We start from the raw sequence: 23,117 nt of genomic DNA on the forward strand, positions 1-23,117 counted from the left end.
CGCAGGTTCAGCGGCCATGGCTCACGGGCCCAGCCGCTCCGCGGCATGTGGGATCTTCCCGGACCGGGGCACGAACCCGTGTCCCCTGCATCGGCAGGCGGACTCTCAACCATTGCACCACCAGGGAAGCTCAAAGATGAGAAATTTTTGACCTCTGTATTGGATGAGGAGCCACTGGTGAAATTTTAAGCAAAGAAGGAGCACAACTGTATTTGTATAGCAGAAAGAACCTTTGCCAATGAAGCGGAGAATGAATTATGGGCAGACAGACTGGAGGCAGAGAGATCAAGGAGATTAATGCAGTATTTTAGGAAAAGAGTAATGAAGGCTTGAGTTAAGGTTGGAATACAGAGAAAGGAGAAAGAGGAGTGGTGGATTGGAAAATCTATTTACAGATTAGACCCTTCGTGATTTCCAGGGTGTTTCATTGGGAGGCCAGTGCGAACAGGTAAATCAGAGGTAAGGTCTGTCTATTCTCAGATCTGATGAGGGAAATTAAATGGAGGATGGGGTCATCTACCAAAAAAAAAAAAAAAAAAAAGGGGAGGAGGCACAGGTTTGAGAGAAAACATCAAGACAGGGATCCAAATATAATTAACATTACCTGTGATTGAAATAATTTATGTATTTTTTAGATAAAGATCTTTGAGTGGGAAATTCTGTGTAATTGTGCCACTCAAACAGTTTTGGATTCAGATGCCACAATCCTTCCTTTCCCTCCATCCAGTAGATTCATCACCATTCTTGATTTAGGAATGCTTTAAAGATGCTAGTCATTTGGAACGTATCTGACAAAGTGAGAGGGACTTGGTAAACGTGCTGCCCTAAACAGAAATGTGATATAAACTTGTCAATAGTTATTTCTTGGGCGGTTTTGCTCTCTGAAAACCTAGCAGATAATGGGTGAAACGTTATTGGTGATGATAATTACCTGGAGAAACGTGAGTATATGATTTCTTAAACCTTGTAAATTAAATTGGGCTTAAAATAGATGGTTTTACCACTAGGGAAATGGTTGTTTTCCTTGAAATTCAACCTTTGCAAATTGGTAAAGACAAGAAGGTGGGTAGACTGCACTATGGAAAAGAACATCCGACCGATTTCCACTCTTTTCACACCTCTCCCTTTTTTTCTTTTGCTTCTCAGATGACCAAGTTAATCTTAGTCCAAGTGAACCTTTTAGTTTTGACGTAGGGCCGCGGTGAACACTAAAACGAAGAAAGGGGTTCCGGTCTTCGCGTTCCTGCAGTTTCATCTCGGCGCCAGCCGGGCGCACAGAACTGGGGAGGGAGAGGTGCGGGCAGAGAAGGGAGGATGTCGGAGAGGCGGGAGCGGCCCTAGCGCTAACTTCCGCCCCACCCTCCAAGCCGGGACGCCTGAAGCAGGCGGCCCGCGTTGTCTGTCCCGGGCGCTCCTCCTGGGACGCCCGCTCGACTCCCGAGTCGTCTTCAATTGGCCGTCGGGGAAACGGAAGCCGAAGCGGCGCAGTGAACCCGGAAGTGCTTCGCGGCGGATGCCTGGGCGACTCTTTTGAATGGAATCGGGCTGATTCATCGCAGGTTCGCGGAGCCAGAGCTCGGCCGAGTCGGAGCTTGCTGGTGTTGCTGTCGCTCTCGCCGCCGCCGCTGCGTCACCGCTGCTGGAAGACAAGGGTCCAGACCGCGGCCTCCTGCTCCGCCCGCCTTCAGGTAAGACGGGGAACGCAGGCCCCAGAGGTCCGCGGAGGCAGCCGCGCTAGGCCGCTGCCAGCGCCTTGCTTTCCTGAGTCACGTTGCTCAGCCTAGTTTCCACTGGGGTCCCGGGCGGTGAGGGTGGAGTCCAGCTCCCTTCGTCCTACACGCTGTCTCCCTGGGTCTCTGACTAAGTTAGGTCTGGATGTGGTCTCCTTCCTCCAAGCGTTTCTGCTCCGCTGAATTCACCACATCTTGGGAGCCTCTCCTCTCTATTCAGAGAGGACCCTTAGTTTTGGCTTCTGTTTGTCTGTGTTCTGTTGAAACTTACCCCTGTGTTGAAAAACTTCCCGCCAGACAGGAAACAAGGGCGAGAGAATAAAATTAACTTTCCCGTTGAATGTATGTTTGCTTTATCACTTGTGTTAACCTTAGGCCTTGACCCCTTTTCTCATAGTGTTAGGTTTTCAACTGCCTTCAAAACCAAACAAAACCCCAGAGGTGCATTGTTTTTTAACCTTGAAACTCTTTAAAACAAAGTATGGTTATTCCTGCTCTGCCTTTTAACTTAACTTTCAGTTTGTCCCACTTGAGTAGTTGTTGATGAATTGATTACATTTCCTGTTTTCAGTAAAGTAGAAATCTGCTACTGTGTGTTACATCTTGGAACTTAATTTTCCTGGGGGCACTACTTTGTGTCAGGCAAAGAAGAAAAATGTAAATTTCTCGAAAGAGTTTGAATATAAACCTAGTGACCTAAGGAAAAATTCTTGAAATTAAAATGGTATCCAAAAGTTGGGAAAGGCAAGGAAGAGGCTTTAAAAATTAGCAAGAAATGTACTTCTAGAGTGAAAATCATTTTTTTCATTGCTCACAAAAGTATTTAGTGCTGCAGACTTAATGTTTGTGAGTAAGCAAGACGATAGCCACTGATAATGTTGAAATAAAAAAGAACTGAATACAGTTATAGTGGAGATGATTAATATAATGGTGGCCTTCTAGTCTTGTCCTATAAAGCTAGCAACTGGCTCATTTGAAGTTTAAATTATGTTTCTTTTAAACATATAAATTTAAATGGGTTATTGTGCATTTGAAGAGATTAAGATACATGGTGGCTCAGAATTAACTACAAGATGTGTTTAGTGAAGTGGTATTTAGTGAGAAGCCTGAATATTGTCTTGAATTCGTCCCAGGACAGAATTGCATCTGGCCAACAGAAGAAAGTTTTGAAGTCATGATCTTTCAATGAAGCCTCACCTGTTGAGTTTGGGAGATTTTTTTTTTTTCCCCCCAAGGGTCTTGATAAATATTATATTGCTGTTTTAATTGAAAAGCTGGATTTTTAACCTGTTTGACATGGGTTTATTCTATTTTTATACTTGTCTGTAACCCTTGTGTTTAATATCTAATTTCAGAACCCATGTTTGAAAATCAATAACAAGGAGCAATTGTGCTTCTATTTAATTGTTTTAAATTTTATAGCAATGTTTGTTTCATAAGTCATTGTCTACCTGTGAAAGCCTTACCTGAATACTTGTGATTTAGTACTCATGAACTTGTCATATACCCGGTTTGTTGCACTCATTTGACACTCATTCTGTTTTATGGTATTTTGGTGTCCCCATCTGTAAAGTGAGAATTGGATTAAATAATCTTTCCTGGCTCTAAGATAAATAACAATAACAACAGTTACTGAGTACCTATGAATGTTTCAGGCACTATATTAGGTGCTTTGCATTTTTTTCTTACAACAGACTTGCAAGGAAGATATTATTCTCATTTTATAGATGAAGTCTAGAGGCTAAGAGAAGGTAACTTGTTCACATCATATAGAGGGTAGGTGATGAAGCCAGGATTCAAATCTAGGTCTGATTGCCTCCAGAGCCTTTCTGGCTCAATACTACTATTCTTTCACTTTATGTTTTTTCTATGGGATTATATCATGCCTCCCCAGGTAGATTGTAAATTCTTTCAGTGAAAGTCACTAAATTCCTTAGTGGCTCTGTTTCCGTATCACCTTATAAACAAGATAGTATTTAATAAATATTTTGCTTCAGTGCTGTAATTAAGAGCTAGCACAAGAAGATATTCATGATAATTCCATCCTCACTGTTCTAAACAGGGGGAATCTTACTTTCAAAACCTTATTTGTATAATTAAGTTTAACGTTGACTCTTTCCATTTTTTCCACTGAAGAAAGCCCTTAAGAAAGTGAGAGAAAGAAGTTCCTAATTACTTTCCACAAATCAGACAGTAGAGGAATTAGAAATACAGTGAGATCACAAATATGGAGTAGTTAAAGGATTTAGCGTCAATCTGAGAAGTAATAGTATATAACTGCAGCATGGGTTGAGGAGTAAAAAATGAAAAATGAGCTAGGAAACAGTAGAAAAACCTGAACAGATAAGGGCTTCATGATTTTGTTAGCTCAGTTGTGAGATGAAGAAGTGGAAAATCATCAGCCCTTTTTTTTTTTACCAATTAGGATTCTAAACATTATGTATGACATATTAGGCATAAACACTTTATTCATATTATCTCATAATGTTTTAGTTAATCATATCATGAATAAGCTGTTGAGTCCTCTGCTTTTTGATAGGTGTAAAAACTTGGTTTAGATCCATAGACCTTTTACATTGCTTTTATTTCTAAGCACTGGAAGTATTCTTTTATGTTCTAGTGTAACACTTTTAATTTTTATGAACCCCTTTGCGAAGTTCTGCAAAATGCAAGTCCCTCTTCTCCAGTGTGATTCATTTAGTACTGTGAAATATGCCATGTTTTGAAATTCACTAAATGGCAAACTCTATGGGAAGAAGAACCCATGCTGGATGAACTGTAGCTATGCTCAGGATGGTGGTGCTGATGACAGCAGCTAGCATTCATTGTTTACTTGCTATGTGCCATCATTGTTTACTTGCTATGTGCCAAGCCTTGTGTTAAATGTTGTTTATGTTCATTATCTTATTTAATTATCTAAACACCTCTATGAGGTGGATACGATCATTATCCCTATTTTGCAGATGAGGAAACTGAGCCTGAGAGAGGAAACTGACCCAAGGATACAGAGCTAAAACGTGTTAGAGCCAGTATTTGAATCCTGGCACTTAGATTGCAGACTCATAGCTCTTAACCTCATATAGCAAGAAAAACAGTCATCACCATTTACCATCTGGGCCAGTAGACCTTTTAAAATTTCTTACACCTTTAAGTCATTTGAAGGTGTATGTACCTGAAATGGACAACATTGTTGGAATGTAATTAACTGCTCGTCATCCATCATGCATGAACCTGGAACATACCCATCTTATAAAGATCAGTTCCACATTTTAAATATGTCTCTAATAGGCCCCAGCTTATCTTTTCTTTTGGTTCTACTTGCACTCGCAATACTTTGTGTGTTAAAATATGCCTATCATAAAATTTACCATTTTAACCATTTTTAGACATACAGTTCAGTGGCATTAAGTTCATTCACATTGTTGTGCAATCATCACTACCATCCATCTCCAGACCTTTTCATCTTTCCTGATGCAGTACTTTTTAAAACAAGCTTATAATTTTGTTGAAGTGGAGATGTCCACCATCTTTGCTTATAAAACATTTTTATTTTTAGATTTATAAACACCAATTAGAGTTAATCCAATGATTTTTTAAAATTTCTACATTCTTCTACTCACCTTTGTGTACACTTCAGCATTTGTCCACTTATCAACTGTATCAACATCATAAAAGATAACAGAATATGTCATCTCTTTATCAAAACAGGTTCTTGTTGTAAAATAGTGTATAATGAAGTCCTTGTTGAATACTAACTGGATGAGAATGTCATATTTCCTTTCTGGTCTTAGAAATATATTGTTCAACTCATTGATCCTTTAAAAAGTAATTTTTCGAGGTAAAATTCACATAACACAAAATTAACCATTTTAAAGTGAACAGTTCAGTACCATTTAGTACATTCATAATGTTGTGCAACTACCCCCTCTATGTAGTTCCAAAACATTTTCCATTCTTCTAAAGTAAAATCCCTTACCCATTAAGCAGTTTCTCCATTTTATTCCCTCCCTCAGCCCCTGGCAATCACCAACCTGCATTTTGTCTTTGTGGATTTATATATTTTGGATATTTCATGTAAATGGAATCATACACTATGTGACTTTGTGTGCATGGCTTCTTTCACATAGCATAATGTTTTGACGTTCATCCATGTTGTAACAGTTATCAGTATTTCATTCCTTTTTATAGTTGAATAATATTCCATATGTTCCATTGTATGTATATATAGAATTTGTTTATCCTTACCCCCTTTGATGGACATTTGGGCTGTTTCCACCTTTTGGCTGTTGTGAATAGTTATGCTATAAATATGCATGTACATGTTCTTGTTTTGAATACCTGTTTCAGTTCTTTTGGCTATATACCTAGGAGGAGAATTTCTGGGTCATGTGGTAATTCTGTGTTGAGCTTTGTGAAGAGCTCTCAAACTGTTTCCAACAGTCATTAATTTTTAAGTTTGAGAAAATTGATACAGGATATTGTCAGTGGTCTGAGATTTTGTTTATATTAGTGGTTCTGAACTGGGATGATTTTGCCCTTCTAGGGGACATTTGGCAATGTCTGGAGACATTTTTTTAAAATTGAAGTATAGTTGATTTACAATATTGTGTTAGTTTCAGGTGTAGAGCAAAGTGATTCAGTTATATAAGTATATTTTTTCAGATTATTTTCCATTATAGGTTATTACAAGGTATTGACTATTGTTCTCTGTGTTATACAGCAAATCCTTATTGCTTATCTATTTTATGTATAGTAGTTTATACTGTTAATCCCATACTCCTAATTTATCCCTCCCCCACAGCCTTTCCCTTTTGGTAACCGTGTTCATTTTCTATGGGAGTCTGTTTCTGTTTTGTACATAGATTTATTTGTATTATTTTTTAGATTCCACATATAAGTGGTATTATATAATTTTTATCTTTCTCTGTCTGACTTCATTTAGTATGATAATCTCTGGGTCCATCTATGTTGCTGCAAATGGCAATGTTTCATTCTTTTTTATAGCTGAGTAATATTCCATTGTGTATATGTACCACATGTTCTTGAACCAGTCATCTGTTGATGGATACTTGGGTTGCTTCCATGTCTTGGCTATTGTAAATAGTGCTGCTGTGAACATTGTGGTACATGTACCTTTTCTAATTAAGCGTTTTCATCTTTTCCGGATATATGCCCAGGAGTGGGATTGCTGGATCATATGGTAGTTTTATTTTTAGTTTTTTAAGAAACCTCCATATCGTTTTCCATAACAGCTGTACCAGTTTACATTCCCACCAACAGGGTAGGAGGGTTCCCTCTTCGGAGACAGTTTTGATTATCACAGCTGGTGGCATCCAGTGCGTAGAGGCCAGGGATGCTGCTAAACATCCTATAATGCCCAAGACAACCCCCTACAATAAGAAATTATTTGGTTCTGAATGTCAGTAGTGCCAAAGAAACCTTGGCTTATGTCAATTTTGTTATCATTAGAGTGCTGTTACTTGTTTCTTTACATTCACCTTGTGATTCTCTAATAATTGTGAAACTTTTTTTCTCTGTCAGTTTTCTCTTTGCCATTATGGGAGGAAAATGAAGAATTCTGAATTCTCAACTGTGTTCAATGAAAGCTAAAAAAAAGACTACAAAGATGATGTCTCCAGTCTTTTATATCTTTTTGAAAGATGAAGCAGTGCTTTGGGCAGCACAATAAAAACTGAAGGATGATGCAATGGCTGTAATGTATTTCACTATTGCATCATTTGGGATGATTGTTACCATTCTTCCATTTTCTTATTATTTTAGTCTTTTTTGGCATAGTTGGGAATAACTGATTAAGACATGACAGAGTAATTCCTAGGATAATGAAATAACAAACCTTAAAGATATAGGAAAATTAACCACTTAGATTCCATAATATGTTATAGATTTCTAACAATGTACAATGAACCTATATGGTAATTACTCAATAGAATGAATTTTGTTCTATTTAAAAAATGAATAAATCTTCTTTGTTCTTTAAAACACCTCTAGAAAGACTGAAAGTCATGAAATGTCAGTCTACATATAATTAGAACAGCTCAAAAAAGAAACTTTAGAAACAAAATTTGGATACAGGGGCAATCACTATGCTCTGTAGCTCCCTTGGATGGTATTTCATTCTGTACTCTCAGGAAATGGTAATTAAAAATCAATTTTGATTTCTATTTTGTTTTTAGGAATTTTGCTTCTTTTAAAGCTCTTGGTATATTTCCCTCCTTAGTTCTCAAAATAATTACATCTTATTTTATTTACTTTTTTTTAGGAGAGAAAAAAAATAAAAACTTGGGAAAAACTGTACCTGCCAGCATTAGCAAGAGCTTGAGTTAAGAAGAAATTTGTCAAACTCAACAAACTGAAGCTTAACATCACAAGAGTTGTAGTTACTGACCAGGTGAGCATTAAGAATATATTTTACTTTTATCTATCCTTACAGGATATGTCATAAAGATGTTATGAAAATGTAACAGTTTTAGCACACATGAAAAACCCAGATTGAGGGGCTCATGAAAGTCATTTAGATAACTAGCAGTTTTGTCCTTGTCTGCTTTCTAGAAACTTTTTTTAAAGTAGTATGACTTAGAACATTTATCGATGTATTTCATTCCAAATGTTAGTATTTTTATTAAACCTTATTATCTTAAAATATTTAGTTTGTTAAATTTTTTCCTGTTTGCTGAGACATCTAATTTTGTTAAAAACACAAATTTGACCTGCCAGATTTTCTTTCCCTCTGCTCCTCACATTGCTCATGTATATTCACAGCATCTGGAGTCTGTGTAAAGTCATCAGAAACAACACAGGGGGAATAGATAAACTGAACACAGCTGGGAATTGACTTTGGCCTGGAATATATAGAATGTCTAAAGTTTTTTTTTCCCATTTGTTCTTTATGTTTGTAAGCTTGAACTAGGCCAAAAGAATTTTTTTGAAGGGGGTAATATATTGTAGAGGAATAAACGTATTTTATATTTTAAAATACACAGGGTTTTGTTTTGTTTTCAGTCTACAGCCTTTAAAAAGTGATATGTATCAATGCCATATTTGAGTTGAGGAATTTTAATGAGAATTTGATGGAGATTTTATTTGTAAATATTGCTATTAGGAAGGTGAGTTAAGGTTATAAAGTGGAAATTTTGTTTAGACTATCCAGTTTTCTTATATGCCTTTTCATTTTTTAAAATGAGTTTATCTGTTGTCAGTCTCACAAACTTGTGGAGTGAAACAAGCCAGACAACATATATTATTTTGTTTACATAAAATTCAAAAGCAACAGAAGTGATCTGTGCTGTTGGAAGTTGGAATTCTACCTTTGCAGGGTGGTAGAGACTAGGAAGGGGATACGAGAGGTTCTTAGGTGCTGACAGGGTTCTCTTTCTTCATCTTGGTGGTGGTTATGGTGGTGTGTTCACTTTGTACAGGTTCCATGGCTGTATCATTTGTGCACTTTTCTAAATATGGACTTGAATGAAGTTTGCTGTACCAACAGTGTTAAATATTCACAGGATTAAATTGTTTGCAGGATTCAACAAATATAATTAGGCAGTAATGATCATAAGTACATTATTGAAAAGTTTGTATATCTGTTCTAACTAGTAAAACAAGATGGACAAATGACTAAAGTAATGTTAGCATTTAATTTAGAATATAATTTGTGGTAATACCATTTTCTAAAGCATACACATAGGAAGAAGAGGAATTTTAAGGCATAGTAGCAATTTTTAAGTAGAAAAAAATGCTTCATTGTTTAGAGTATTTAGTTATACTAATATTAATTTTTATAATTTGATTACTCCTTTTTGTGTATTTGTGGCCATACTAGTACCCTTGTTGTTTTTTCCTTTGATTTCTTCTGTGAATTTTTCAAGCTTATAAGAATATCTTCTGTAGTTATTCCAGACATAAAAAACAAATCAGATTGATATTTCAAAGTTAATTCTCTTGGTACTGATTAACTCTAAAATTGTAATTGAGAACAGCAGCCAAATTTCCTTAGTGAAAAAGGTGTATATCTTTACAGTATCTGAAATAAGGCAAACTATCTGTGTGGATTCTAGAACACTATCTTAATGCATTTAATGCAATATTACTTTATATTTCTTTTAGTATAATGAGTTCGTTTTTAAAAAGCCTTTGATGCTAATTCAGAGATCCATAATCTGCTCACAATGTCTTTCACATGTAGTTTTGATGATAACTGACAAGCTGTAAGTTAATTAGCACAGAACTTACTAATGAGGATGTTAAAATTTAATTTAAAAGTGAGGACTTTTATTTGTACACTCTGGACAAATTGAAGGAAATTCAATCATACATATGATAAGCATTGCAGGCACTTTTTCCTCATTCAGGTACTTTATTAGGTAACAATAAGAAAATATAATTAACTTAATGATAGCAAAGTTTTGAAAGTATGCTAAGATTGCTTGTCTTTAAAACTGGGGATAACCCAAAACCAAAGCAGTAAAATAAGGTCTGTTAATTAGCATGGAAGACAGCTTCTTGAATTAATATGTGGTGTTAATTAACAGGAAGTCTGATGTTGTGTTGTAATTACCACCAATATTTTTGACATACTGAGTGACTGAAGGTGAATTATGTAGATAGTAATTGAGTAAACACTTTTGTGCTTAGGAACGTTTTTCTTTGTTTCTGTTTTCTAGAAATATGGACAGACTGCTTAGACTTGGAGGAGGTATGCCTGGACTGGGCCAGGTTAGTATATAGACTCTACGTGTTTCTTTGTGTGTAAACCATAAGCCTTTCACTAGTTATCCAAAGAGAAAAAAGTCAGTCCCAAGAAAATCGCCTCACAGATAACCTTATGGTAAGAAGCTTCCCTTACTGCTGGTTACTGTATTCCAACACTAAATAACTTGTGGAGAAAATGTTCTATTTTCTTAATTTAATTTTCTCCCAGGAATAAGAATTTTCTCTATTTGCTTTGATTTAAAGTTTTGGGATATGCGAGATTATCAAACTTGCCTATTGGTTAAAAAAAAAGACTCAAAGTATCTTATTTCTGGGTTTACAATGTAGAATTTAAAAGTAACACATGAAAAAGTAAACATGGCATACTCTTGGCAAGATCCAGAAAACCCATAGAATGTTTGTATGTACAGTCTTAACACTGATAAATTCCTTCTAGTAATTATGATACATGGATGAATTAATAAGTAATACTTCTCTTTTCTTTAAATTTGGCATATATGGTTCCTTTTTACATTCTTATTAAAATTAAGTGAATTTTCAGTTGTTTTAATATTATCATCTGTCTTGTTCCATACTGTTGGGGCAAATGGCCTCCAGATAGATTTCTATCTCAGGATATTCTATCTGCTTTCAGCTAAAGAAGAAATTTCTGCCTCTTTTGAATTCTACACTGATTATCTTTCCAGTCCAACATTTACAAAAGAGATGACTATGTTAGACTTGAATGTATTTTATGTCCAAATTTTGGGACTATTTTTATAACCCTCCTTAAGAACCCTTTTAGTTGTCAGCTGTTTCCTATTTCCATATCACTGTCAATGACTTTGTCTTCCTTTATTCAAAGTAGTCTAATATTTTGACTATTAAGAAATAGTTTTGTTTGAGATTTCATGAAATTTTCAATGTTTTGTAGGTTCTTTTACAAGGGTCTATCATGGTTTATGACTAATAAACTTTTCCTTTTAGAAAGTTGAAATCATGTGATCCTATATTGCATCATTGCACAGACTTCAGTTATTTTTCGTTTGCTTTTGTTAGTTTTTTTTTAAAACAGTGAGGTTCATTTATTTATTTATTTATTGGCTGCGTTGGGTCTTCGTTGCTGCACGTGGGCTTTCCCTAGTTATGGTGAGCGAGGGCTAGTCTTCATTGCGACACGTGGGCTTCTCATTGCGGTGGCTTCTCTTGTTGCAGAGCATGGGTTCTAGGTGTGCGGGCTTCAGTAGTTGTGCCGTGTGGGCCCAGTAGTTGCGGCGCGCGGGCTCAGTAGTTTGGCTCGCAGGCTCGAGAGCGCAGGCTCAGTAGTTGTGGCACACAGGCTTAGTTGCTCCGTGGCATGTGGGATCTTCCCTGACCAGGGATTGAACCCATGTCCCCTGCATTGGCAGGCAGATTCTTTTTTTTTTTTTTTTTTTAACAGTGATAAAATATATTTTTATTTACTTCGTTGAGTCAGAGGGTCATAAAAAAATTATTGCTAAAGTAGATACCAGGCAAACAGAATGGTGCTTTAGAAGTCCATTTACCTTGGAGTTTATTTAAACTAAGAGAAAAAGGTCATAATGTTTTCATGCAATACATACTTCGTTCTTTAAATAACAATTCTGACAAATAACAGAAAGAATTAAGGAATGCTGTATTTGTGATCCATACAAAACACCAACATTTTGGGTTATACATAATTTAAAGAAATGTCCCAAACGCTTTTCAAAATACTGTAGTAGCCAATACATAGAGGCATGCCTTAGGTGGCCATAGGAATGCAGTTTAGAAAACAAAGAAAAAAATCACACTGTAACTACTCAATTCTTCAAAATCACTGAACAAGAAAAGCAACAATGAACTTCCATACTGATTTTACATAACTTCTATACAGTACCTTGACTTAAATCCAAGAGCAAAAGTTAAGCCTCTCCTCCTCTATTTTTGGTAAACAACTGCATGGTAAACTTAGATGACATTTCCCCCGGATTTTACCTGAGAGTGGCCTTTTAAATTTTTTATTTAAAAGAGGGCAGGTTTGGCACTTTTATACTGATGTCACCAATGTTAATATTTCTTGGGATCTCAGGAAGATTCATATTCTTTACAGCTGATACAGCACGGGCTGGAGCTCCCGCTAAGCCAGCCTCAGATTTCTCCAGTTTATTTTGTGCATCAATTTGTGTAACAATCTCATTCATGTTGGTCTCCAATACCATTCCCCCCATCACCATTCCTGCAAGAATATTGTGAACCTTGTCTACACGGAAAATTAAATCCAGTTCACAGACGTTTTCAAAACACTTGTCTAATGTTTCCACAAATACTTGAATTAGATCTAAAATGCCAAGTTCACTTTCTGAAGAATCCACACAGAAGACAAAATATAATGTTGCATAATGTCTATAAATCAGTTTGTTGTCAGATCCTCCAATTAATAATCCTCCTTCTAGGAAATTACAAACATTTTCATCTCTCTTAGATACCAAATGGAATGTCTCCCTGATGATTTGCTGTTGTGTATCTTCACTGTAGGGCTGGTAGAACTTGGAGAGCCGTGGCTTCCCGTGGTTGTTAAAGATGAGGATCGCCTTGATCATGGCTGAGCCGGGCCGACCGGGTGGGAGCTGGGGGCCAGGGCGGGGGCGGGCGCGCGAGACTCGCCTCGGGATCTCGCTGGTGATCCTTCCCCACCCGCCCCCTCGGCAGGCAGATTCTTAACCACTGTGCCACCAGGGAAGCCCCTACTTTTGTTAGTTTTGAATATTTCTCATGTTCCTTTACTGTAAGCGTGTTTCTTCATGATTCTTCATTTTTGTAAGATCTGTGTAATACATTCTCTTAAGAGGCCTAAGCCTCTCTGAACTTGACCCTTCTAAAGCTGCTTCCATACATTTACAAACATTCTAGGTAGCGTCTACAATTTCCCTAATTCATTCTGAAATTAGTAATAACAATGTGTAGGCATATAAAAGTGTCAGAAGTGAACTGAGGTGGTATGTAGATACTGCACATTTACCTGCAAATTACAGGTAAAGATGTTGCCTTAGTAGAATTCTTAAGGGGAGTTGCATCACATTTAAATACCAAAATAACTTTTTCCTTAAGTAGTAGATGCAATAAATTATATATCCATGCCAGAAATCCATGCTGGGAAATTGTTGGACATGAAATAATGGGTTGACTGACCACCAATTGAGTTACATCATATCTCAATGACCGCTGCAAACCTTTGCATTGAGTGGAAAACTAAGTGTTGGTTCAATAACCTGTCCTTGGTTTTGGATAATTTAATCAACACGTATCCCCCCTCAGTTTGTATTCTATTTGAACTTAAAAATGTGGTGCCTGAGAATCTGATATTTCATGTGTTTCATCTTCCTGATTAGATGACAGACTCTCAAGAGAATGATTTATGGGGTTCTTATTTCTGTGTTACCTCCTTTATCAAATACTAGGTGTTCAATGATTACATTTTTTCTTAAAAGTTAATTTACTCTTGTTCTAGACTAATATGACAAACGGATATGATGTTACTTCTAAAACATGAAATATTAAGTGTATTATTTTTTAATAAACAGGAAAAAAGTTAAGTGTATTGTTTATTTTTTAATTTTTTTTGGCTGCGTCGCACGGCATGCGGGATCTTAGTTCCCCAACCAGGGATCGAACCTGCACCCCTGTGGTGGAAGTGGGGAGTCTTAACCACTGGACCACCAGGGAAGTCCCGAGTGTATTTATTTTTAATAAAAAGTCAAAGACCTTTGGATTGATAATAGCTACTCTTTCCATTAGATAATGCGTAGCAGCCAATAAAAGTAGAAAGGATGGGCTTCCCTGGTGGCGCAGTGGTTGAGAGTCCGCCTGCCGATGCAGGGGACGCAGGTTCGTGCCCCGGTCCGGGAGGATCCCACATGCCGCGGAGCGGCTGGACCTGTGAACCATGGCCGCTGAGCCTGTGCGTCCGGAGCCTGTGCTCCGCAGTGGGAGAGGCCACAACAGTGAGAGGCCCGCGTACCGCAAAAAAAAAAAAAAGTAGAAAGGAGATAGAAGTTGTTTTACCCCTCCAAAAATCAATGGGAAATGTTACTATCTTACCATATAATATAAAAGTCAGAATTTCCTCATAAATAGGGGCAGGTTACTTGCTGTTAACTTTGCAGATGTCTCTTTTAAAACATGGGAATAGTAGCAGAACAGGGTTTTCCATCCATTCTACTGACTCAACTTTCTTTGACTAGAAATGACCTTTCTCTTTTCCATGGCTAATGCTTTGACTTATTCTCTGATCCCATCCTCTCTTGAAACCTTGCTCATCTCCACTGACCCCTTCCTCTGCCTACAAAGATGTTTAAGTGTCCTGTATCCCCAAAACAACAAAACTTCACTGCATTCTGCCATTAAACGTTTTCTTCCATTTATTTCAAGAATTCCTGAAATAATAGCTTATACTCACATATTCTACCTCCTTACCTCCATTGACTCTCATGAGATTATATTCTGGCCTCCTTCTTCATTACTGTACTGGAATTGTTCAAATTGCCAAGTCTATTGGCTTACTTTTAGTTCTTTTTTCACGAGACTTTAATATATCACACTGTTCACAATGTCTTTTTTAAGAATTTTTCTTCCTTTAGCTTTATCATGGTACTTTTTCCTAGTTCTTCATTATGGTATGCATACCTATAAAACAACTTAAAGTTTTTCTTAAATATTACATTTTTAAATGTTAATACGTGAACAGTAGCAGGCTAAAATCATTAAATCTGTCTACAATCCCCTACTTCAATATAACTTATCAGTAGTGAAGCAGAAACAGATGTTTTATTAGAACTATTAAAATTTGTAAACAAATAGCTTTTATTTCAAATGTGTGTTTTTATTTACTTTGCTAAAGTGCTTATGAACTTGAAATTACTGAAAGATGTGAGATGATTGTATTAAAAGTATTTACTGCTGTAATTTGACTGCTCAGTTGTCTTCATAACTATCCCAACTTAGGTCTTGGCAACTAAACTATTTCCAAAAGTAGTCAAGACTAAGCCCAACAGATGGGCCTAACCAAAGCATAGTCTGTAGCATCTAAAAGTGTTTTTTTAAATAGTTTAATGATAGTTATTTTATTTATTTATATTTTGGTCATGCCACATGACTTGGGGGATCTTAGTTCCCCAACCAGGATTCCAACCCGTGTTCCCTGAAGTGGAAGCTTGGAGTCCTGACCAATGGACCGCTAGGGAATTCCATCTAAAAGTTTTTGTTTAAGTCTCTTGGTCCATTTTAGCTTTAGAAAGAGTCAAGATAAGCTTAAAAGTAAATGAGGGCTTCCCTGGTGGCGCAGTGGTTGAGAGTCTGCCTGCCGATGCAGGGGACACGGGTTTGTGCCCCAGTCCGGGAAGATCCCACATGCTGCAGAGCGGCTGGGCACATGAGCCATGGCCACTGGGCCTGCGCGTCCGGAGCCTGTGCTCCGCAATGGGAGAGGCCACAACAGTGAGAGGCCCACGTACTGCAAAAAAAAAAAAAAAAAAAAAGTAAATGAAACTTAAGTAAAATGTCAATGACATTTATTATCTCATCTTGTATTTACATTCTTTAGGCCAGTATTTTGAGTTTTCATGTGTTGGGTGTTATGCTATAGGGAATACCAAGGTAAACAAGAACATTGTTACTTAATCTAGGGACCTAACATTCTAGTAGACATACAGCAGTTATGTTTCAAGTGCCTGGCACATATTAACTCTTCGAATTAGCGAATACCAGTGCTTATTGTAAATAATGTGATTTGTAGAGGATGTGGTACTTAATTTTTTTTCCCAAAAAAGGAAAGTGAGACTGAGTTGAGGAAATGATGCTTGAGCTAAATTTTGGAATGTAGCCAACATATATTGAGAAAGGCCTGGAGAACAGGTGATGTGAGGGGAAAAATGGGAAAAGAATCTGGTAAGGGAGTTTGGAGTAGATTATAAAAGGTACTGAATGCCATTTTTAGTGATTTTTACTTTTTCCCTAGTAGATGTACTTTAATGAAGACTTTTTAAGCAAAGCTGTGGGATAACTGAATCTGTGTTTTTGAAAAGTAATTCTAGTGGTAGTTTGAAGAATAGGTAGGAGGAAAGAGTTTGAAGGTAAAGTCATCAGTTATATGAATATTTTTGTCTTTTAATCTTCTAGGTACATAGTAGGGTTACACTTTTCCATCTTTTTTTGTGGGTGTGTATGGTACGCGGGCCTCTCACTGCTGTGGCCTCTCCTGTTGCGGAGAACAGGCTCCGGACGCGCAGGCTCAGCGGCCATGGCCCACAGGCCCAGCCGCTCTGCGGCATGTGGGATCCTCCCAGACCGGGGCATGAACCCGTGTCCCCTGCATCGGCAGGCAGACTCTCAACCACTGCGCCACCAGGGAAGCCCTTTTCCATCATTTTTGAACTTAGCCTGCTCATGATTTTGCTTTGGCCAATGGAGTGTGAGTTGGAAATTAACAGGTCACTTTTAGGTGGAAGCTTTAAGAATCAGTGTGTGATTTGCCTGCCCTGGTAATCAAGGAAGCATGGAAATGGAATCTCTCTTAACTGAGAGAGAGTGACATACAACCTGCAAGTCAGAAATCCTATGATTTTTGTGTGAAATTCCCTAATTTTTTTAGTCTCTAGTTTTTAAGAAACATGATATAGGCCAAACTAAGCACAAACCAAAAACATATTTGTTGCCTATAAGTTATCAGATTGTACCTTTCTAACGCAGACCTCAGTAAATTTCAGATGCAAAAATAAGGGAAAATACTGTAGGTGAGTGGTCAGAGAAGGCTTTCTGAAAGTGGTGAGATGTAAGCTACATTTTGAAGGATTATTTCAGGTCACTAGACTTAAAAAAAATAACTTCATGAATTGGATATGATCTATTTTATTTGTTATAACTCCCAAATTCACACAGTATACAGATTTTATATTTATAACCAATAACTGTTTTTTTGGTTTTTCTTATGTGTCTTGGAATAGAAATGTTCTTTCAGTTATCTGTCTTTCAGATTTTGGTCTAATATTTTATAGAAAGAATTAATTTAACATAGTAATGGGGGGAAATGCCTGGAATAAATGAAGAAATAATAAACTTTCATGAATGATGAGTCTCAATATCACATGCCAGTTATCTTCAGTTAATCATAAATTCAATACAGTTCCAATAAAAATATCAACCAGAATTTTCATGGAATTAGAAAACTGATTCTAAAATTCATATAGGAGAAAAAAAATCCAAGAATAGCAAATAAATTCTTAGAAAGGAAAAAGAAACTGCTCTACCAAATATCAAAATATATTTTAATGCTGTGTGACTCAAATAGTGTTATATTGGTATAGAAATAGGTAGATCAGCATAATCAGATACAAAGTCCAGAAACAGACTCATGCATATATGGGAGCTTGATTTATAATAGAGATGGTATTAAAAATTAGTGGGGAAGGAGAGGCCTGTTCATTAAATGATGCTGAAGCAAGTGGCTTTCTATATGGGGGGAAAAATAATATTAGATTCTTACATTATTCTGTATACAAAAGTGTATATCAGATGTATTGAAGACCTACCTGTGAAGATTAAACTTTATCATTTTGGAAGACACACCTATTAGGATGCCTATTATCCAAAAATATGTAGCAAATAAACAACTGTTGGTGAGCGTGTAGAGAAATCCTTGTGCATTGCTAGTAGGAATGTAAAATTGTGTGATCTCTGTGGAAAATGGTATGGCGGTTCCTCAAAAAGTTAAACAATTGCCATATGATCCAGCGATTCCATGTCTAGGTATATACCCCAAAGAACTGAAATTAGGGAGTCAGGTATTTGTACAGACATTTCATAGCAGCATTATTTGCAATAGCCAAAAAGTGGAAGCAACTTGTATTTATTGATGGTTGAGTGGATAAACAAAATGTGGTGTATTAATACTGTGGAATATTATTTAGCCTTAAAAAGGAAGTTCTGACACATGCTATGACATTGATGAACCTTGAAGACATTATACTGAATGAAATTAGCCAGTCAGAAAAGGACAAATATTTTATGATTCCACTTAAATGAGTTACTAGAGTAGTCTGATTCATAGAGACAAAAAGTAGAATGGTGGTTGCCAGGAGTTGGGGGTTGTAGTGGAATGGGGAGTTGGTGTTTAATGGTACAGAGTTTCACTTCGGGAAGATGAAAGTTCTGTAGATAGTTAGTGCTGATGATTGCACAACAATGTGAATGTACTTAATGCCACAGAATTGTACACTTAAATATGGTTAAAATGGTAAATTTTATGTTATGTATATTTTACCACATTAAGAAATTCAATGACCATATCTTTGTAATGAGAGTAACAATATCTACTTCAGATAGTTCTTATAAGGATTAAATAAACTAACCCGTGACCATGTCAGACATACAGTACATAGCCCCAAAAAATGTTTTTTGGAAGAAAATTTCGTCCTTTATGACCTCAAAATAGGAAAGCAGAACTCAAAAGAGAAGATTAGTAATTTGACTGCCTCAATACATTACTAACTCTTGTCCTAACAAAGACAATATAAACAAACTTAAAAGACAAGTAGTAGAGCAAGAGGAGATATTTGTGACACGTCCATCCACAACACATTTAGTGGAACCATAAATCAGTAATACAAAAAAGACCCATGGGAAAAAAGATCATGAAATTATAATCTGTAGAACAAGATTTGCCAATGAACATGAAAAGATGGTCAACCTCACCGTATATCAGGGAAATGAAAAGTAAAACAAGTATTAGATTGTTTTTTTAAACAAAAGTATGTTGTTTTAAGTGTTAATGAAGACTTGGGGAAGCAAGAATTCTCATGGAAGCCTTTTTCCTTAGGGTTGGTGTGGGTGTGGCAGTTTGGATTATTGAAAAATTGCAAAGTACTTAAGTGTCTATCTGTGCCAAAATGCATTATGATGGAATATTATGCAGCAGTTAAAATGAACTAGATTCTATATCTCAATATGCGTAATAGACCTTACAAACATATTAAGAGAAAATTTCAGGTTGTAGATATATACATACAATATGAAAGCATTAATGCTAATTTTAAAAACATAGAATAACTTTTTTTTAAGGGCATGTAACTTTAGTAAAAGTATTACAAGTTCTATAGCAGCACTGTCCAATAGAACTTTATGCTGTGAAGGAAATGTTCTATATCTCTGCTAATACAATAGCTATTAGCCACATGTGGCTATTAAGCCTTTGAAATGTGACTAGAACAAGTGAAAAACTGAATTTTAAATTTTATTTAATTTTAATTAACTTAAATTTTATAGCCACATGTAGCTGTTGAGTCCATGATAATGTGCCTAGTGTGACTGAAGAACTGAATTTTTAATTTTACTTAAACTTAAATAGTCACATGTAGATAGTGACTACCATATTGTATAACACATGCCCAGATAACTCATACCAAATGCATGAGAAGGGAGGGAGACAAAAGGAATTTCCACTTCATAAATAATGTTCTCTCTTTTTAATAAACAAACACAAAAATTAAAGCAAAAGAACAAGTCAGTGAATAGCATTAAATAACATTTTCCTTTGGTAAAAACTTTTTTTAAAAAGCTGCCAAGTAAAACATAATCAGAAATTCATTTTATTTTTCAGTACTTTTTTTCATGCCTTACTTAGACATTCCATATTCTCCTTGGAGTTGAAGAGGGTAACACTATAGCAGTTGCCAGAGACTAGATCATAGAGGGCCTTGTAGAAAATTCTCTTCCAAGTGAGTTGGGAGGTTGTTAGAGATTTTTGAGGAAAGGAGTTATGCTCATCATACTTCCATTTTTAAAGAACCTGGATACTCTGGAGATGAGACTTAGGAATGGAAGCGGAGACATGAAGCTACTACGGTACTGTTTTAAAATAAATTACAGATTATGACTTATTTTTATTGTGTATTTATCTACTGGAGAGATTCTGGTGTGGCTTCAGCCACATTTGAAATAAAACCTTTATTTACTGCTGGTGCAGTAGCATGAAAATGAGCAGGTGTTTACAAAAGGCTTTTTACGAGTTCTCTTTATGTTCCTGAGCTCTTTAACCTGTCTGTATTGACAGTTTTTATATACTGATGGGTGCTTCTGGTTACCTTTTTCCCCCCTTTGATTCTTTGAGTATCCTGATGTGATCCTCTGAACATTTACAAAGAGCCTTTCTAAACACTGTTAGATTAATTTGGCCATTTTTGTTCCTATTGAGAAATAGGGAAGGGTCAAGAAATTTTAATTCTTTTATTTCTTTGCTTAACTACAAGTAAATAGTGATTTTGCTTTAGAAACAAAGGAAAAATACGAAATGCTTTTAATTTTTTTTCATTTGCTGCTCTTGTCATGTAATAATTTTATTATTTAAAAAAGTATAGTTCCTAATTATTCTATTCATATACTTGAGCTGATGTTTCTACTGTAGAAAATCAGAAAGAGGTCAGGTCAAAAACATGCTAATTAGAGCATATTCTTTCTAGGTGTCATTGTAGTATAATTCTTCTGAATAGTTATTAAACCCCATGAAAAATGTGCTCCTGAGGAGTCTCAAATCTGTTCTTGAGAGTTCTCAAGTAAAAGGGAAACAAAACAGATATCTGGTGGGTGCACTATAGTTAATCTGTGTTCTTTTGTTTGAACATTCTAGTTGTGACTGGGCTTTCAAGGGAAAAGGTGTTTGACACTTGTGAATGTTAAATTCTGTCTTGATATGAAATTACTGTAAATGACTTTGCTTGAATTCTTTAGAACATAAGGGGAGCAGTGACGTGTTTTCAATCATAGTGAAATTGTCTTCCAGAATTAATCACATTCTGATGAAATAGAAAATCAAAATCATGAGGAAAAATGAAATGTTAAGATTTTAAAATTAAAGTCAAGGATATGATGGATCCATGACAACTGATACTGCTTTTGGTAGAAAGGGTATATGGGGTGAGAAACAAGAAAAGATACCTCTGTCTAATATAGGAAACTGAGATGTTACAGCATAATCTTAATAGTCCAAATGTATGGGATGTTATGGTCATAAAAATCGAATTTATGTCTTTTCCTTCCCTACCGTCAACATTGTTTTACTTGTTTGATTTACTGGTAACCATTCTCATTTGGTACACTGATCTTTGGGTTTCCTAATCTTAAACTTGTGTTACATAGTTTCTAATTTTTCAGTTCATATGATCATTTGGACAGTTCTTTAGGTTATCGTACTCACTTGAAATGTGGACAGACATGGCCAGTGTTCTCTCCCACAACATACATTCAAGGTGGTTCTTTGTGGAATATTTTCTGGGTTGAGCATCCTGGAAGCATGCCACGAGAGCAGGGCAATGGTCTCTAGTGGGCAGCCTCCCAGTGCTGCTTTTCAAACTGTTGCCAGTGATTTCACAGGCTCTTCCTTCCAGGAGACTGAATGAATGCCTGTGTTGGGCACAATGGGAAGGCTTAGGGACAATAAAGAGTTAAGTAATGACTATGATAGTTATACTTTTCTCCCATTCATTGTATATTCATTTCCTCTGTTTTTACTTGATTACATATTCTTACCTGCCTGTGGTATCTCTCTGTTAACTATTAGTTCTTTGTTACCTAGTGTTGTAAACACAAGAGCCTGAGTAATTAGAAGCAAAATGCTTATCAAAAGTAATAGTAGAATGACAAAACCTAGTTTTGGAAAAGCACCCCTTTCTGTTATATAGAAAAGGTATTCTTTTACATCATGGGAAACTACTTATTTTATTACCTAGTAAAATACATTTTTGTTACCATTATATTGCTGTATCACTATAGGGAGTTAATTTTGATTTTACTTTAGCTTATAACTAGTTCCACAGTTTCTGGCTACTGTTTCCTTCCCACTTGCAGGTTCTGGTTACTATATGCATTTCCTAGTTTCTATTTTATAGGCTAACTGAGGTCTTCAAATATTTTATAGCTCAGTCTTTCTACAAGGATCTTCCTGGGGATTTCCTTGGCATCTATGAAAATTGTAGCAATATAGGGAGATAGCCAGATACTCTAAATAGGGAATGTAAGTTTCAGTGGGATCTGGAGCAAATGTATGGATCTGTAAAGAGAACTCACTTTTTTTTTTCTGCGGTACGCGGGCCTCTCACTGCCGTGGCCTTTCCCGTTGTGGAGCACAGGCTCCGGACGCGCAGGCTCAGCGGCCATGGCTCACGGGCCCAGCCGCTCCGCAGCATGTGGGATCTTCCCGGACCGGGGCACGAACCCGTGTCCCCTGCATCGGCAGGCGGACTCTCAACCACTGCGCCACCAGGGAAGCCCAGAACTCACATATTTTGACAGTTGTATCAGGATTCCCCTCTAGAATTTATAGCAGTGGTGTGGAGAAAGGGATGAGAGCCAAATGGACGAATGCTGAGGGCTCCCATGTTTTAATGTGAGATGTTCTATGTATATAATCTCCTCGTTTAATCCTCACAACAATCCTATATGGGTAGGGATAATTATTTCCATATTATAGGGTCAAGTCACGGAACTAACAAGAAGTGGAGCTAGAGTTGGAACACAAGTCCTGATGCCAAAGCCTATCTACATCAACATGTCCTCAGGTAGATAATATCTATAATAATGTTGTCACTGGCTACTTGCTTCATAAATTAAAAAACCTTAAACAGTCTGGAATTT

At 36.6% G+C, this 23,117-nt stretch overlaps 2 protein-coding genes across 3 annotated transcripts in view; one reads left to right on the forward strand and one right to left on the reverse strand.

The window, feature by feature from the left end:
- Positions 1-1,390: 1,390 nt before the first annotated feature.
- The window catches only part of PSMD14 (proteasome 26S subunit, non-ATPase 14), a 94,962-nt gene continuing 73,235 nt past the window's right edge, over positions 1,391-23,117 (forward strand). The window contains exons 1-4 of one of the 2 annotated variants that reach the window (XM_049712778.1): positions 1,393-1,688; positions 8,011-8,139; positions 10,409-10,460; positions 22,954-23,041. Coding sequence is in view for 1 of the 2 variants with exons in the window: in XM_004266269.4 (XP_004266317.1) it covers positions 10,413-10,460 (48 nt within the window). In the remaining variant the exon portion in view is untranslated. Of the gene's footprint in view, positions 1,689-8,010; positions 8,140-10,408; positions 10,461-22,953; positions 23,042-23,117 lie in introns of both variants that reach the window. The other variant, XM_004266269.4, reaches the window with a different exon arrangement.
- On the reverse strand, positions 11,964-13,140 carry LOC101275320 (AP-3 complex subunit sigma-1). The gene has a single exon (XM_033421767.2). The coding sequence runs from the start codon at positions 13,037-13,039 to the stop codon at positions 12,458-12,460; it is 582 nt and encodes a 193-aa protein (XP_033277658.1). The 5' UTR covers positions 13,040-13,140; the 3' UTR covers positions 11,964-12,457.

This window comes from Orcinus orca, chromosome 7 (assembly GCF_937001465.1).
Source record: "Orcinus orca chromosome 7, mOrcOrc1.1, whole genome shotgun sequence".
Lineage (NCBI taxonomy): Eukaryota > Metazoa > Chordata > Mammalia > Artiodactyla > Delphinidae > Orcinus > Orcinus orca.